Here is a 14743-nt window from a genome sequence, read left to right on the forward strand (position 1 = left end):
AGTATCCAGTTTAACTTTGTCCAGATGTTTATCTCAAAACATTAAAGAGGACTAAGCCATATTACACAATCTGCTTCTGCTAGCGCAGACCCCTGACACGAGTCTGCATCCTTCTGCCCGCTAAATCACCATAGCAACAAGAGAAAGTACCAACAGAGAGAAGAGAGAGAGAAGAGACACGGAGGTCAAAGCCATTCAGCAGAGAGGAAAGGACATGACACAAGACAGAAAGCAACCTGAAGACAGGTTAAAAGAAACAGATGGCAGCTAAAGGGGCAGAGCTGGCAGGGCATGAGATCAGAATGACCTCGAGACCAATGAAAACAGACTCAGTTTGCAGGAAAATTACTCAAATGAAAACCCTTTTGTGCCTAACGGTGGCTGGAGGGAGATCTACAGGTTGATAAGCTTTGACAGAAAAGGAAGGATTTGCTCAGGAGTACAACTTTTGCAGCCAAAAAGCCAATAAAGAAATTCCCTAAGATCCTTCAGCCTTTTTTCTCTTCCAGTTACTGTACTGATAGGCTGCATATACCTATTTCTATTCTTCTCCCTTTCCCAACTATCTGATACTCTGGCTTTTAAAAGAGGACAGGTTCTTTTTTTTTTTTTTATTATTATTATCTCTTTTATTGGGACAGCTGTTGAATATAACAGTAGTTTGCCTTTTTACATTTTCTTCGCTGTCACATTTTAACTTATAATTTAAAAATAAAGAAGACAGAAAAAGAAGAGAAAAGAAAAGAAGAAAAAACAAAAACAACCCCCCCCCCAAAAAAACAACAACAACAACAAACAAACAAAAAACAAAAAACAAAACTAGGGTTAGGAGGCAGCAGGGCAGGTAGGACAGGTTCTAAACTGAGACAAAAATGTGCTGTTTATATATAAAACATAAAAACATAGTTGTTTTTTAAAAGGGTGTAGTTCTGGTGTAGCATTATCAAATATTTAACTACTTTTCATGTGATTTTGATTCACGAGTTCTTCCATGTAGATCTACATACAAGATATGATTAAAAACCTATGAAATCAAGCATATAAAAGCTGAATCAGATGTTTAAGAAAGGTTCAGTGTTGCAAATGCATAACCACCCACAGTATGAAAGACGTGGACAAAGACATCACCCAGGTTCTGTTTTAAAGCATCGACCTGAGTGTTTGCACTGTCCTCATGTTGGTGTTTAAAAATCAGATATGACGAGGGAATGTTGTGTCTTTCAGTTGTGGGTAACAGACATGCTGTCCATAATACAAATGGAAAAGTTCAGCAAAGACTCAAAAGATTCGCTTCTGAGTGTCTGGAACCCTTCTTGGAACACTTTGCGAGGGCCAGATTGGACTAAACTGGACCCAGATTTGTAAACTCTCATCAACTCCAGCTTTTGGTGCTCTATCCTGTGGTGTTGTGTGAAGTGCATGTTTGCTTGAATTAATTGTTTTTTCTGGAACACATCTGAGACGGTCTGTTTTTGTTTGTTTTGGGATTTGTGTTGGTTTATATTTTGAAAATGTGAAATAAAATAATAATAAAAAAAATCAAATATGATAAACTTCAGCGGATCAGACTGAGAAACTGAAGACACTGCAAGCTCCAGGAATGAGTCATTAGTCAGTAACTCAAGTGTGAATGAATAAATTACTAAATTAACTTCATGCTTTATTCAGTTTGACCTGAAACTTTGTAAAGTAACGAACACCCGAAGTCTTTTCACAACCAGAGGAGTCGCCCCCTGCTGGCCATTAAAAGATGGCAGATTTGAGACATTTCCATTTTGTCTTCACCCTAAGAAGGTTGAACCAATGTTTTACACCGTCTATGCCCCACCCAACTTTCAGTGTTATTTTTAAAGTGCAAAACATCCCTTACCTTTCTTGTTCATGCGAAAGAAATGTAATGCTATTGGCCAGGAAAGAATCGCCATCAATGACACTGCAGCCACATGTAGGTAAGGTGCTGTGACCTAAATATAAAAAGAAAGCGACAGCACGTAATAAACATAACTGTACAAAGCTCTCTGCTAATATTTATGACTACAATAATAACTGTACAATGTTTAATAAACTGTGGTTAATTATTTGAAAAAAACAAAACCAAACAACGAATCACTCCTTGCTGTGATTGGCTGGTGTGGCTCACCTGCAGAGAGAGGAGGAGAGTCTTCCATTCTTTGCTCCAGAGGTCAGAGAGGATGGCGGTGGCTGTGACGGAGAACGCCAGCGTCACCACAATACCAGACTGACAAAGAGAGGAAGACGAGAAAATACAACGTATGTGAGTGCACACCAACGGAGACCTGAAAAACCAACGGTTCATGCTCTTTTACATTTCTGTATTTATACCTTGTGGCTCCAGTGAAGGTACAACCTCTGGCCCTCAGAAAGCAAACACACCGCCAGCACCTAAACAACAGGTGCAGAACAGGCTTATTAGAGTGTCAGACATTAATATTCTTAATATCCAATATCTATTAATATTAGCGTTTTATAAAGCTGATTAAAGCAACCATCTGTTAAACCTTTAACTTCAAGAACTTTAAAAAAAAATAAAAATAAAAATTTATTTTGTCCTGATTTTTTTCTTCTTATTAAATTTCTTTCATGTGTCCAATAAAAACAGTCAAATCTCTACGGATTTGATCAAAGCCAATCTTCAAAGCAGAAAGTCAACTGTTAATACAGATTTTTCTTTCACATGTTTTATATAAAAGTCTTACATAAGTTTGTCACTTTAGAGAAGAAGACAAGCTCCTAAATGTCAAACGGCCTGCTGATGCAGCCCGAGGCACAGTGCACACGTGTGTCTAATAAAACGCTTTGAAGAACTCCAGTTAAAGTGAAAAAAACAAACAAGTAATCTGTGATGTTTCAATGCTTTGCTGTTATTGCATAACTGCAGGAGGGCACAGGTTGGTAACAGGAGAGCAAACAAACAGTCAAGTAGGTCCCAATAAGGTGTTGCTGAAAACTTGCTGAACTTTAATAAGAACATTGTTGTAGCTGTAATACAAAGGCTTTCTTGGCATCTCCAGGGAATTAAAGTGGCAACCACTATTTTCTTTCTTCTTTTTTTAAATTGGTTTTCTATTACATTTCCAGGTTCCAGACAGGTTGAAATCTGAAATCGGTGTTCATACCAATAGCAGAGAGATGTATGTGAAGAGAGCCGCAGCAACAATCAGCAGGACCAGAGACCAGGGGAACCAGAACCCAAGATTCCCAAAGTTAAACCTGAAGATACAAAAGGACAGAAACAAAACTGTAGCAGCAGCTTCGTGTCTGTTTAAAGTGTGCTTCATGGTGTGTTTGGTCAGTTTAATCCACACCAACTCTGAACAAAACATCAAACAGTCATCAGCTGTGGACATTTATACCTGTGGACAAAAACTGCAACATTTCCTGGAGACAGTTGTCATGAATCTGTAAGTGATGTGTTTTATGCATATTTTGTGTGTGGAGCACATGTTTAACCAGATGGGTGAAGCTGGAACAGAAAAGCTCTTTAAAAGCAGCAACAGTTGTATTTTTTACTTAAACAATGTTTTCTTTGAGTCCTAACCAGGTAGGTTTTGTTACAAAAAAAATAACCAGTTAATGTAGTATTGTGTTGCATTTTTCAATACAAGTTCAAAGTGTGAAAATCAGTGACGATTGAATGAACTCCCAAGATGTGTGTCTTGCTCATGAATCAGTGCATATGAGTGTACTTAGACTTATGAACAAATGTTGTGGGAGATTCAAATGCTTTATGACAGTTACAGCTGCTCAAGTTGTCTTTTTCTGACTCTGAAAAACGTTTCACTGACGATTGATTTTCAACTTTATTTCCTCCAAACAGCTCTACCCTTATGGCTACATCCCAACTCCATCACATAAAACAATGGATGCACTAAAAATTACAACAAACACTTGTTGAGCGGTTGTGAAACTGAAGCGTACAATGCAACCCAGAAATGGAGACGTCTTCAAAGTAAAAGTTGCATCTTTTGTGACATTTTTCTTTCAGCAATAAGGGACAACTTTTACTTTGAAGGCAAACATTCTCAGTTAGTAGTTTGCATTTTCTCTACTGCTTGAGTGTTTGCAGACATGTCATCTGTGTTTTTAATGCAAACTATAGGCAAAAGTGACAATCTTCTAGCGACCAAAGCCATTGCAAAGGTTTTTGGTCCAGAACCTTGTTTGGGACTGATTTCACCCAGCAACAGCCAGCAACCTTCAGCAACCATTTGCCAATCAGTTGGAAAATAGAGAGTAAAGGTTTCCTCTCCAGACATATGTGCCTGAGGCAAAACATTAATGTGTGAGCACTTGTCATTGTTTGTCAGTGTGCTCAGTACGAACCAGTCAAAGTCATTGTAGTCGTTCTGGGCTTCACTCCAGAAATAGAGGAACACAAAACTCAGGAAAAAGGTGAGGATCAGGAGGCCAAAGCTGCCACACTCCACCTGTAAAACACACACAGAAGTTCAATCAAACAGCCCATTTCTACTCCACAAAAGAAAAAAATCAAATATATATGCATCATACTCCGCTAGCTCCCGGTGAAGATGTTAAACAGTTTAAAGGCGAACTCGTTTTCTCGGGGTAAAAAAGGTTTACATTCATATTTGGAGCACAAACTCCCTGATGCTGAGGACGTATTTTATTACCAGGTGCAAATAGAACCACTAAATATTAAAACCAGCTGACAGAGCGTATGCACATACTGATATTTTTTCATAGAAAAAGCAGTCAGAGTCAGCAGGCCAGACTGAGGAGAACCGGCTGGGTAATCAATACTCTTTGCACAATCAGCAAACTAACCAACAATCTGCTTGTTGCAGACGGTGTGTGTGTGTGTGTGTGTGTGTGTGTGTGTGTGTGTGTGTGTGTGTGTGTGTGTGTGTGTGTGTGTGTACCTTGCTGCAGCAGCACTCTCCCGGCTGTGCCCGGGCTCTTTGGTATCGTCTCCATTGGCAGCCGTAGAGGCCAGCCAGGCAGGAGACAAATGGCTGGTGTTCATACCTGATACAGATACAAAAACACTCAGGATGACACTTTCCTAAATACAGCATTCAACATATTAAATACATGTTATGAATGAACTGTACTCCTACAATTTTATTACAAATAGGCTTTGAGCAACACACTTTACTGTCATTTCTGAGAAGTGTTTACTGGACATTTATGTTTTTTCTGCCATGTCATCTTCATATAGAACATGGACAAAGCCTATGGGCAGGTAACCTCTGCTATCCAAAGGAACAGGCTTCAGACTGGTCTCTTTGGCCCCCCCACCCCAAATCTTGGCCTTCCACCCACCTACTGTTCAAACCTTTGTTTGCCGGAAGGGACAAAAGAGAGTCAGGAAGGAAAAGACAGGAGCTAAAAGGGCTCGTCTTTGAAGCATCGAGGCCCAGAAGGTTTGTTTTCAAATGTTTAAAAAAAAAGGGATCATGCACAGTAAGGGTCAATGTATAAATGTGCCAGATTTAGCTTTACATCTGCAGCCCCTGACAAGTCGATGGCCCTTACAGCATAAAGAGTAAAAGAAAACTAAAAACACAAGAGCATCGACTCAAAAAAGAAAAACCAGAAAAGAAAAGCACATAAACGTGAGGATGTATTTCAAATCGTGACAGCATGTTTAATGATCCTGTGACCACTGTGTTATACTGTGTCCAACTGATATGATGAAAAAGCATTATTTTAATCTATGATTCATACAAAGGTACTCCAACATGAAAATACTGAGCTGGAAATGTAGTGCAGGGTGTGAAATAATCTAATCAAAATAATGTTGAGTGAAAACCCAGATTCACTAAGATTGAAAATGAATAAATCTTTGCATGACAATGTGCTGGTTGCTCAAGATTTTACTGAAATCAACAAACTGCCAGCAACAAACATTTCCTACAGTGAACACACAGGAAAATAGCACAGTTTAGATGATGCATTCAGGTTATCTCGGTACATAAATAAGCTGTGTGACTCATCCTGTACAGATGGTCATACTTTAGAACGAACAGTCCTCCATGAAAACAGTGTAAAGCTCATCGTGTACAGACAGGATGTTTGAAAAGTTATTTTCTGATACTTTAAAACAAATTAAGTTCAGCCCCGAGGAACCAATGACAATTAAAATGGTCTAAATTCTAGATTTGAAATCAGGGCGTATTTTGTTTTATTGAATACCTCTTTGTACCAGTGTGTCAAAATAATTCAGGACACTCCATTCAAGCTACTTTAGGCTAACCCTGTCTGATGTTTACATTTTCTGGATGTGTTTTATTTTTAACTTTGCAGGCTCTGTTAAACCCTCATAAAAAGCGCAGCTGTAACAAAATCTGCTGCTGAGGTTGCCTTGCCTCTCTTTCTTCATCTCTAAACTGCTCAGCTTTAGCTGTCTCTCTGATGTACTCTAATGTTATCCTGGTCACTCCCAATGAAAATCGTAACATATTCAGCCTCTCCAGGGCTCGCAAAATCGCTAGCCCCGGGACGTCGGGCTGGTGATTTTGCGAGCCCTGCTCTCCACTTCCTGTCTTTTTGTCAGTCCCAAACATCATAGCAAGTCTCACTACCATCTTGTAAACCTTCCCATTCACACTTGCTGATATTCCTGTGTCAAAAATTGCCTCTAACATGTGTCCCCACCATGTCTCCACCCTGCCCGTTCGCCTTACTTGTTTACTGTCAGTTGCTCTGCATGGTTGACCCAAGCTATTTAAACTCATCTTCCTTCACCATCTCTGCTCCTCGCATCTTCACTTTTCCATCTGTCTCCTTCTCATTTAAACATCTTCTGCCCAGCGTCTCTCCTGTGCACACCTCCACCTCTCCAGGCTCTCTTCCACCTGATCTCTGCAAACATCATATTTCAGAGACCTGACCTCATCAGTCAGCCTGTCCTGTCACCACTGTCCTCATAAATGTCCTGCATCACCATCACACACTTCTCTGCCCTAACTTTTTCCATGACTTCCTCATGAAGTACCACAGTTCACCTCTTGGCTTCCATTATATGCTTTCTCTAAATCCACCGGACCTTGGTAAATAATGATTAGAAGCTATATTAACTTACAATGTTTCCTTCAAGATCAAGGAAAGATGACTAAGAAAAAAAGAGGTTAGAGGCCATTTTTTGGACTATTCAACTACAGTCTGTATGTACCACAGTGAGTGTAATGGTGATGGTGTTTTGTACCTTTGCAGCAGCTGCCGCCGCACCACCTTTAGCTTCCCCAGCTTCAGTCTGGTCACGGGCATACAGTCAGCCCCAGCCCAGCATCACAGAGAGAGACAGAAAAGGAGAGAAGACATGTAGGACAGCGAGAAGGGAAAAGCTGGATTTTTGGCCACCAAACTCTTTACCTAAGGGGGAGAAAAGAAATCTCAATTTAAAATGTATTCACAGGAAAAGTAGACTCAGCAAGACAGAGCGTGTGAGTGTCCTGGTTTCATTACTGTGGCCTGCTTAAAGTAACCCAGAAGATGCCGATCAGCTCACAGAAATACACACTGACCTGTATTTGATCTACAGCTCAAACATGTGATTTATGATAATCAAATGTCCTACATGCTCAGCTAATCTATCACGCCATATCTGGAGCAGAACGACTGAACTACACCCACAGAAGAAGAACAAGTCTCTCTCTCTCCATCTACCCCTAAAGACAGAGTAATGGCAGCAATTTTTCAGGGGGATTGGAGTAGCATCGCTGTAAAGCTGCACCTCGTTCACAGTCACGAGCTGTGAGTAGCAACCGAAAAGAATGAAGTGACAGCCACAAGCATCCAAAACGAGTTTCCTCAGCCTTAACATATAAACACAAGAACGGACTCACTTCACACTGCAAGCTGTTATTTCACATGACATTACTTCAAGTTACTGGAAGTCGCTTCCTGCATCACTTCTGTGTGGACAGCCCTCCACAGATAGCTGAGGAGTTTGGAGCAGAGACATTGCTCCTTCATCTCAAATAGAGCCAGGTGAGGTGGTTCATATGTCTTATAAGGGTGATTCTTGACACCTGCCTTTGGAGGTTTTCTGGGCACCCAAAAAGTTGCAGGAAACCCAATGTAAACCTCGTTCAATAGATTAAATATAGCATTGAAGTGCAGCTGGGATTTCCCAGAAGAAAATGTATCACCATTTCACCTGGTGATAGTGCAGCCCTAATGTGGACATAATTGATGGATTTATTTAAAAATTAGATTTGTTCCTGGATCTGATAAGACAGCTTCTTCCACAAGAATGAAAACAGTAGCTCAAGAAATTTACAACCAGGTTTGAAATTCCTGATGTGCAATTCATTTCAGCCAAAACTATTCTGCTCTATACCACACAGTAATGTGCAGTAAGCACTGAGCAACCCTTCATTTCTTTACATTTTGCTTGCAAAATGGAAATAGGTGAAATAAGATGACAGTACTTTATTAAAACGTGCTAACATAAGCAATATATTTTATGCTACATACATATCCCCATCTTAAAATGTGCACAGTTCAGTGTGTTGTTTGTCATTTCCATTTTAATTTTTGTGACTGAAGTCTGTTACTAGACGACCAGCAAACTTATCGCACAGCTCCCATGGCAACTGTGACATCAGATATTATTACTGCAGTGAAGAGGATGATGGAAGGTGGGGCAAACAAGAAAGGACCAGATGGAGTGATAAAGGGGAGAGTGAGGAAATGACAGGGTGAAAGTGTGAGAGGGAAACCACGATTAGGCGTCATCAAAGCTGTTATGTACAGAACATAAAAGCACACAGAGTCCTCTGTCCCACACTCAGTGAATTGTGCAGTTCACAGTGAGCACATAGTACATTCAGAGAGACGCGGAATATAAAAACAGGAAATGTAAATATCTGGCGAGGGAGTCAGCACCCACATGCTGTCATTCAAGCAAAACCTGAGATACTGAATGTGTTGTGCTGGAATTGCCCACCCCTGGCCTAGAAAACTAAATGGTTTTGGCCATTATTCATCAACTGTCCGGGGAGCACATGTTTTATGACTCATTCATTTATAAGTGTGGTTGCCTTAACTGGGAGGTTTGTGCCAACACAGGAAATCCATGCAACACGTGTACATGGATCAAACATGCAGAAATTTAGACATCACTTTCAAATGACCCTTTTTGTACCATCTTTTATTATTTTTAGTTTAGTTGTTTTAAAGTGTGGTAAATGGGCTGGTTCTTATATAGCGCTTTCCTACTCTACTTGAGCGCTCACAGTGCTTTATATCATTTCACACCCATTCATACAAGCACTTTTTTCTTTGCTTTTTTTACTTAAGTGCTTTCTATCTAACATTGACACACATTCATACTCTGACGGACGTATCGGAGGACAACTTGGGGTTTGTAACTTGCTCAAGAATATTTGACATGCAGACTGAAGCAGCCAGGGATCGGACCTCCAACCTTCTGAGTAACCAATGACTTGTGAGCTTTGTGTCACAGCCAATGGGAGTAATAATAAAAAGTATAAATAAATAAACAACTAATCGTCTACAGTGGATTCACACCAGCAGCTGTTTATCTGGACCGGCTTACTGCTAACAGTTAAATTGCAGAAGGATTAATTGGTATTTTAGTCCACAGACTGTCTCCCTTCACTCTGCAGACAGCTCTGTTTCTATAGGCTTACATAACTAAACCATTGTTGTCTAAAGTTACTCTCAACCCACAGCCTGTCAGAGAGTTTTAACACTCGATAAAAGTGTTTTTTCTTCTGTCTGTTGCTGGGTTTAGGACCTAAAGTGCGTCAGATGTGAGGCAGGTTGTGACGTGAAGAGAGCACTACCTGAGCTCCTGAGGTAAAAAGTAGGGTGCACTTGTTAAATTTAGGAGGATAAATTCGCTGTCCAACGAGTGAGGACGCACAAAAGTAGATCACGGGAAAATGTGCTGCTGAGGTTTTTCAATCTTTATGTCAACCTCTCCTTCCTTGGCTCTCTTTCTTTGTCTTGACACAGTTTTCCTTCCACATTCTCCCCCATCACCTATCCATCTGTCAGTTCCTCTTTGTCTCAGTGCAGATTTTGGATTGTGGCCAGTGCCTTAGCTGCAGGACATCCAACTGCACGCATGGACAGCACTTTATTTGGCCACAGGCAAAAAAAACTTCAGCTGAGGTCACCTCACCTGCCCACACACTTTTCTATTTATATTTATGCACACTATATCAACAACGACACTACAGCACCAACTTTTTACTTTCAGGTGTTGTAAAAACTGTTTGTCAGTAAGGCTGTAGTTTGATGTGTAAAGACAGGTAAGTCAGATAAAGTTCTTAGAGCTGTGTGTTTTGTTTCACAACGACGCTCTCGTTTCGTTATTTAGTCCTGCAGCTCTTTACTTTTCTCGCTCCTTAAACATCCCAGATCACTCTGTCACACTATGGTATGTCTGAATTATTTCCTTGTTAACTTATTTTAAATCTTATTTAACATGGAAGATTTAGAAGTTTAGCATAGTTTCCATAACATTTGACTATACCCTTCTATAGTTTCACATTTATCATCCTTGCAGACAACCAACACTGCCTTTTTTGGTCAAAAGGAGAGAAAACAGAAGGAGGGTGTTTCTGTCTGCCATTTTCATTTTAAATGTCAGCCTAATGCACCTGGTCATGGTCACGTCGAACCCTGAAACAGCTGTAATCACTGAACTGCTGCAGCGCCACAGGAACAACACAACGCAGGTAAAGAGTCTGTGTTTGACACAGCTTCAGACATGCAGCACTGCTCTGATCCCAGTGACAGCAGGAAAGGTGGGAACCTCACCATATGTGCTGCTGTCTGAAGGGGACCGAGCGTCTCTAAACAACAGTTTTTAACTAAGACGCTACGACACAAGTTACACACCTAAAACCCGTCAGCACAGTTCTGTACAGCAAAGAAATGTGGTTTCTGTTTTGTTGATGTTGTGATGCCTTTCGAATGCCTTGTCAGGCTTCATTTTAGATCTAATGTTCAGGCATTAAAGCGTGAACAAAGGGGTTAATACTCTACACTACACACACTTAATACATATTAAGTGATGATGTGTTAATCCTGCTCCAGGTTGGATGAGGCTCTTGTTTTTTTATCTTGTCATGAGCTCCTACCAAAACGAGTTAGTGGCCATTCTCAGTCGCAGATCTGTAAGTTTTTCAAACACGAGGTGTATACTACAGCCAGAAGGCTCACTGTATCCCAGATATCAAATATTCTTAAGCCTAAGAATTCAATCCCTCTCAGGCTGATTGAAATTTCAGTGTGGGTATTAATCTTTATGGATGCCTGGACGTTAAATTTTACTGTAACACCTGTTAGAACAGCTACACTACATTTTATTGGAGCTGAAAAAGCATGGACCATTTTTACCTCTCAGCGGTGCCTCGTGTTTGCTTGGCTTTAGAAAATGAAACCGCAGTCAGACCCGGAAATAAAGCTGGGCATACACTGTGAGAGTTTGGGCCCATTTTGAGACGATTTTCCAGTCATGTGACCATTTTGGGGATCGGCCCGAGTTTCGCCTTAATCGTGTGTTGTGCATCGTGTAGTATACATGGGGTAATGAGAAGCGATTAACACCTCACGACCACCTCACGACCAGCTCCCAATCAGCAATCGTATGGTCACAAGAAAATCAAACCTGTTTGAAATCCTGGTCGTGAGGGTATCGCACTGTGGAAGCAGTGCCACGGGCCGATTTAACGCAACCTCTCACACTGCGCATACGCAAACACAGAAATGGAAGTGAAAAAGACGGAGCAGCACGCCAGTTCAGCGTGTGTGCAGTTGTGTATAGATGCACAATGTGAGCACTCAAGTCACATCAGAGCATCGGGCCGTATAGTGTGAGAACATGCATCGTGACCTACAAACTTCTAACCCCTGCCATTCAGTCGTACAGTTTGAGCTGGAGCTGAATAACGCGACTGAACCCGCCCGCCCCCAAAAAATGCATAGTGTGTGCCCAGGTTAATGATGTTAATGATGGAGAAATGCTTTAACGTTAAGGATGAAGATGGCTTAGGATCTGATGTGGATGTTATAATAATACAGTTTAAGCAGCAGGTGTTTAACAGCAGGCCTTAGACCAAATCAGCAGCAATGAACTGCAGAAAACCAGTGAATGGAGAAGAAATTCTGGTGCGCATTTTTCCACTATAGCCTAAATTTTTACACCTAATGGTTTTCCAATTCTAAAACCTAGAACACATCATCTTAGCATATCTAACCATGATTTCCTCGTGATATTTTAAACACATAAAAAGCATTTTTAAAGTGACCATAACGTATACACATCACATTCAATCGACACACATTTTGTTACTACAGAGAACCTTTGCAAAGCACCACCAGTAGAAACGATACGTCATCATCAACATTGCACATGATTAAATAAGGACTTATTAATTATATATAAACCTTGCAGTTACAGCAGATCCTACTGACCCAGAAAAACATCAGGAAGCATTCTTATGATTTACACGAGTGTTCCAGTTTTCAAAACATAAAAATAAAATAAAAACTTTGCTCCAGTTTCCCAAAAGGACAAATCATTGAAAGAGTTTAGCAAACAAGGTCGGCCTTCTCCTCTGCTGAGACCAAAGGCCTGATATTTAGGGCAAACACAAAGGACAAAGTTATCACTCAAGGACCTTCTTACTTGCACTTAGACTTCTAACAATTGCTCTCATGTTGTACACAAGAGTCTAAATTTATCTAAAGTGTGATCAATAAGAAATTTACTCTGTGGATAGTATGCTGCCAAAATAATTTAACATGCGTATTTAAATGTTTTGCAGCTGTGTGTAGATTTACTATGACACCAGGACATTTATGAGAGTCACAGCTTTGTTTTCCATTAGAGATCTCTTTACTTACAGCTTCATTAGTATTGGCATTATGCTGACACACAGTCATTGTGTCGTACTGATTGTTTTGTTGTTTCCAGCTGCTGAGTGCAGAGTATTTACCTCTGAGGTGTTCCAAAAAAACTGATACTGACCATAGAAAAATAATCAGTGATTGTAGGAGTTTGCCCCATAAAATGATGATAACATGAATATCTATGAATATCAAGCTTGGCGCTTGTTTCTGACCATTTTTGCCACATGCAAATGTAGGCATCATAACTTGCAAACAGTCATTAAGTGCCAACTTTTTTCCACATATCAATTGTGTCAAATGTGCTCCAGTGCTAATACATGTGGGTCTGTATAATTTTCTCAGCAATCCTGCAAACCTTAGTCCTGGCAGGTTTGCGTCCTTGTGTCTCTTTTTAGTTTCTTCAAAATTTAAAGATACATTTTAATGTTTAAGCAACTCCTGCTCAGACGGTTCCCTGAGCATCTCTATAACAGCTATGTGAGAAAGACTTGGGTACCCAAGAATAATTGATCAATAATAATTTAGCATTTAAGTAGCATCTTTGACACCAAAGCAGGTTTGCTAGAGTGGAGTGCATATATCGGTTAATCTCAAGATCATGTGTGGAACTGAGGTTACTGGATAAAGAAGAGGTTAGTAATCTGTTGTATTTCACTTTGCTGCTTGCCGTCAATACATCTGACCAGATTTTTGGCTGCTCCCAAAAATTACACTATTACCTCTGGTAACACTGGAAATATGTAGCCTATTCACAGGAGGCATGCTCTAACAGATGAGGATGAATGCAGTGAAACCAGTGAGACAGATTTACTGCTTAGCCATAATGTTTGGATTTCCTTTCCAGTGCCAAACGTAATTTAATGCAGCGACTTGAGCCATGTGTCTTTGATTGGAGGTGCCACAGGTGGGGCAAATGGTTAATGAGGACAAATCATAACCTGCCTGGGGCACCAAAACACTGAGGAGTATATTGTGTGAGCTGAATCAAAAATGAAACGATTATAAACTAACCTGATATATTATTTAAAAAGCATGCATTGCATTACTGAGAACAAAGAGTTATTAGATAAAAACACAACATGGATCTTCTGTTTAATCTGAAGTGTCCTCTAAACCAGTTAATGCTTGTTGCTCCTGTAAACAAACAACTGTGATTTCAGGGCGTTAATATGCATCAGGCTAAACTTCAGTGGTCCCTTTAGGGAATATTAGAAGTGGAAATGTAAAGCAGGTCAGCTGAGATTATCAGAAAACCACAGAACCACTTTTATTAATAAAACAGCTGCTTTACTGAAGTCAATATTGTTGGGATTTTTCCTGCATAGAAAATATTTTGACGTGAAAATCACCAATGTGGTTCATTTTCTGTAAACCCAGTTTTGTTTACTATATAGCCAGAAATACCAGGAAGATATAAACACCTCTGTTAAGTGTGATTGCCCGGGATCATTGTGTTAACTAAATGCAAACCAACCAATCGTGCTTCGGAGTGCATGAACCTCCTGTAGGTTGATTTGAAGTTTAGTTTTCAGGAAGAGGCGATTGCATACAAAGTCTATGCAACGAGGTGGCTGTCACGCTCTGTGCCTTTGTTGTTTTGATGCCTTACGTTATATCATTCAGAGCTTTTGTGTATTTTGGTATTATTGTTGAGAATCATATGTTCTAATGAGTTTTATGTATTTTTATGTTTTTAGAGACTTTGGTTTTATTTACTGTTTACTGAAGAATGTTAGATTGATTTGGATTTCTTTTCATTTACATTAAATGAATGTAAATGGGCGATCGGGGCTCAAGAGTTGGGTGTTCGTCTTGTAATCGGAAGGTTGCCGGTTCGAGCCCCGCCGGTTGTGTCCTTGGGCAAGAC

At 40.2% G+C, this 14743-nt stretch overlaps 1 protein-coding gene across 2 annotated transcripts in view; it reads right to left on the reverse strand.

Moving 5' to 3' along the window:
* The window catches only part of gdpd4a (glycerophosphodiester phosphodiesterase domain containing 4a), a 38872-nt gene that overhangs the window by 16126 nt on the left and 8003 nt on the right, over window positions 1–14743 (reverse strand). For both annotated transcript variants that reach the window (XM_014329319.2, XM_042214236.1), the window contains exons 2-8: window positions 7190–7356; window positions 4902–5007; window positions 4345–4448; window positions 3138–3231; window positions 2344–2403; window positions 2141–2239; window positions 1871–1964 (exon numbers count right to left, since the gene is read on the reverse strand). In XM_014329319.2, coding sequence (XP_014184805.1) covers window positions 1871–1964; window positions 2141–2239; window positions 2344–2403; window positions 3138–3231; window positions 4345–4448; window positions 4902–5007; window positions 7190–7251 — 619 coding nt within the window. In that variant the 5' untranslated portion in view covers window positions 7252–7356. The remainder of the gene's footprint in view (window positions 1–1870; window positions 1965–2140; window positions 2240–2343; window positions 2404–3137; window positions 3232–4344; window positions 4449–4901; window positions 5008–7189; window positions 7357–14743) is intronic.

Source organism: Haplochromis burtoni, unplaced genomic scaffold (genome assembly GCF_018398535.1).
Source record: "Haplochromis burtoni strain Fernald_Lab_line unplaced genomic scaffold, NCSU_Asbu1 Contig_536, whole genome shotgun sequence".
Classification (NCBI taxonomy): domain Eukaryota; kingdom Metazoa; phylum Chordata; class Actinopteri; order Cichliformes; family Cichlidae; genus Haplochromis; species Haplochromis burtoni.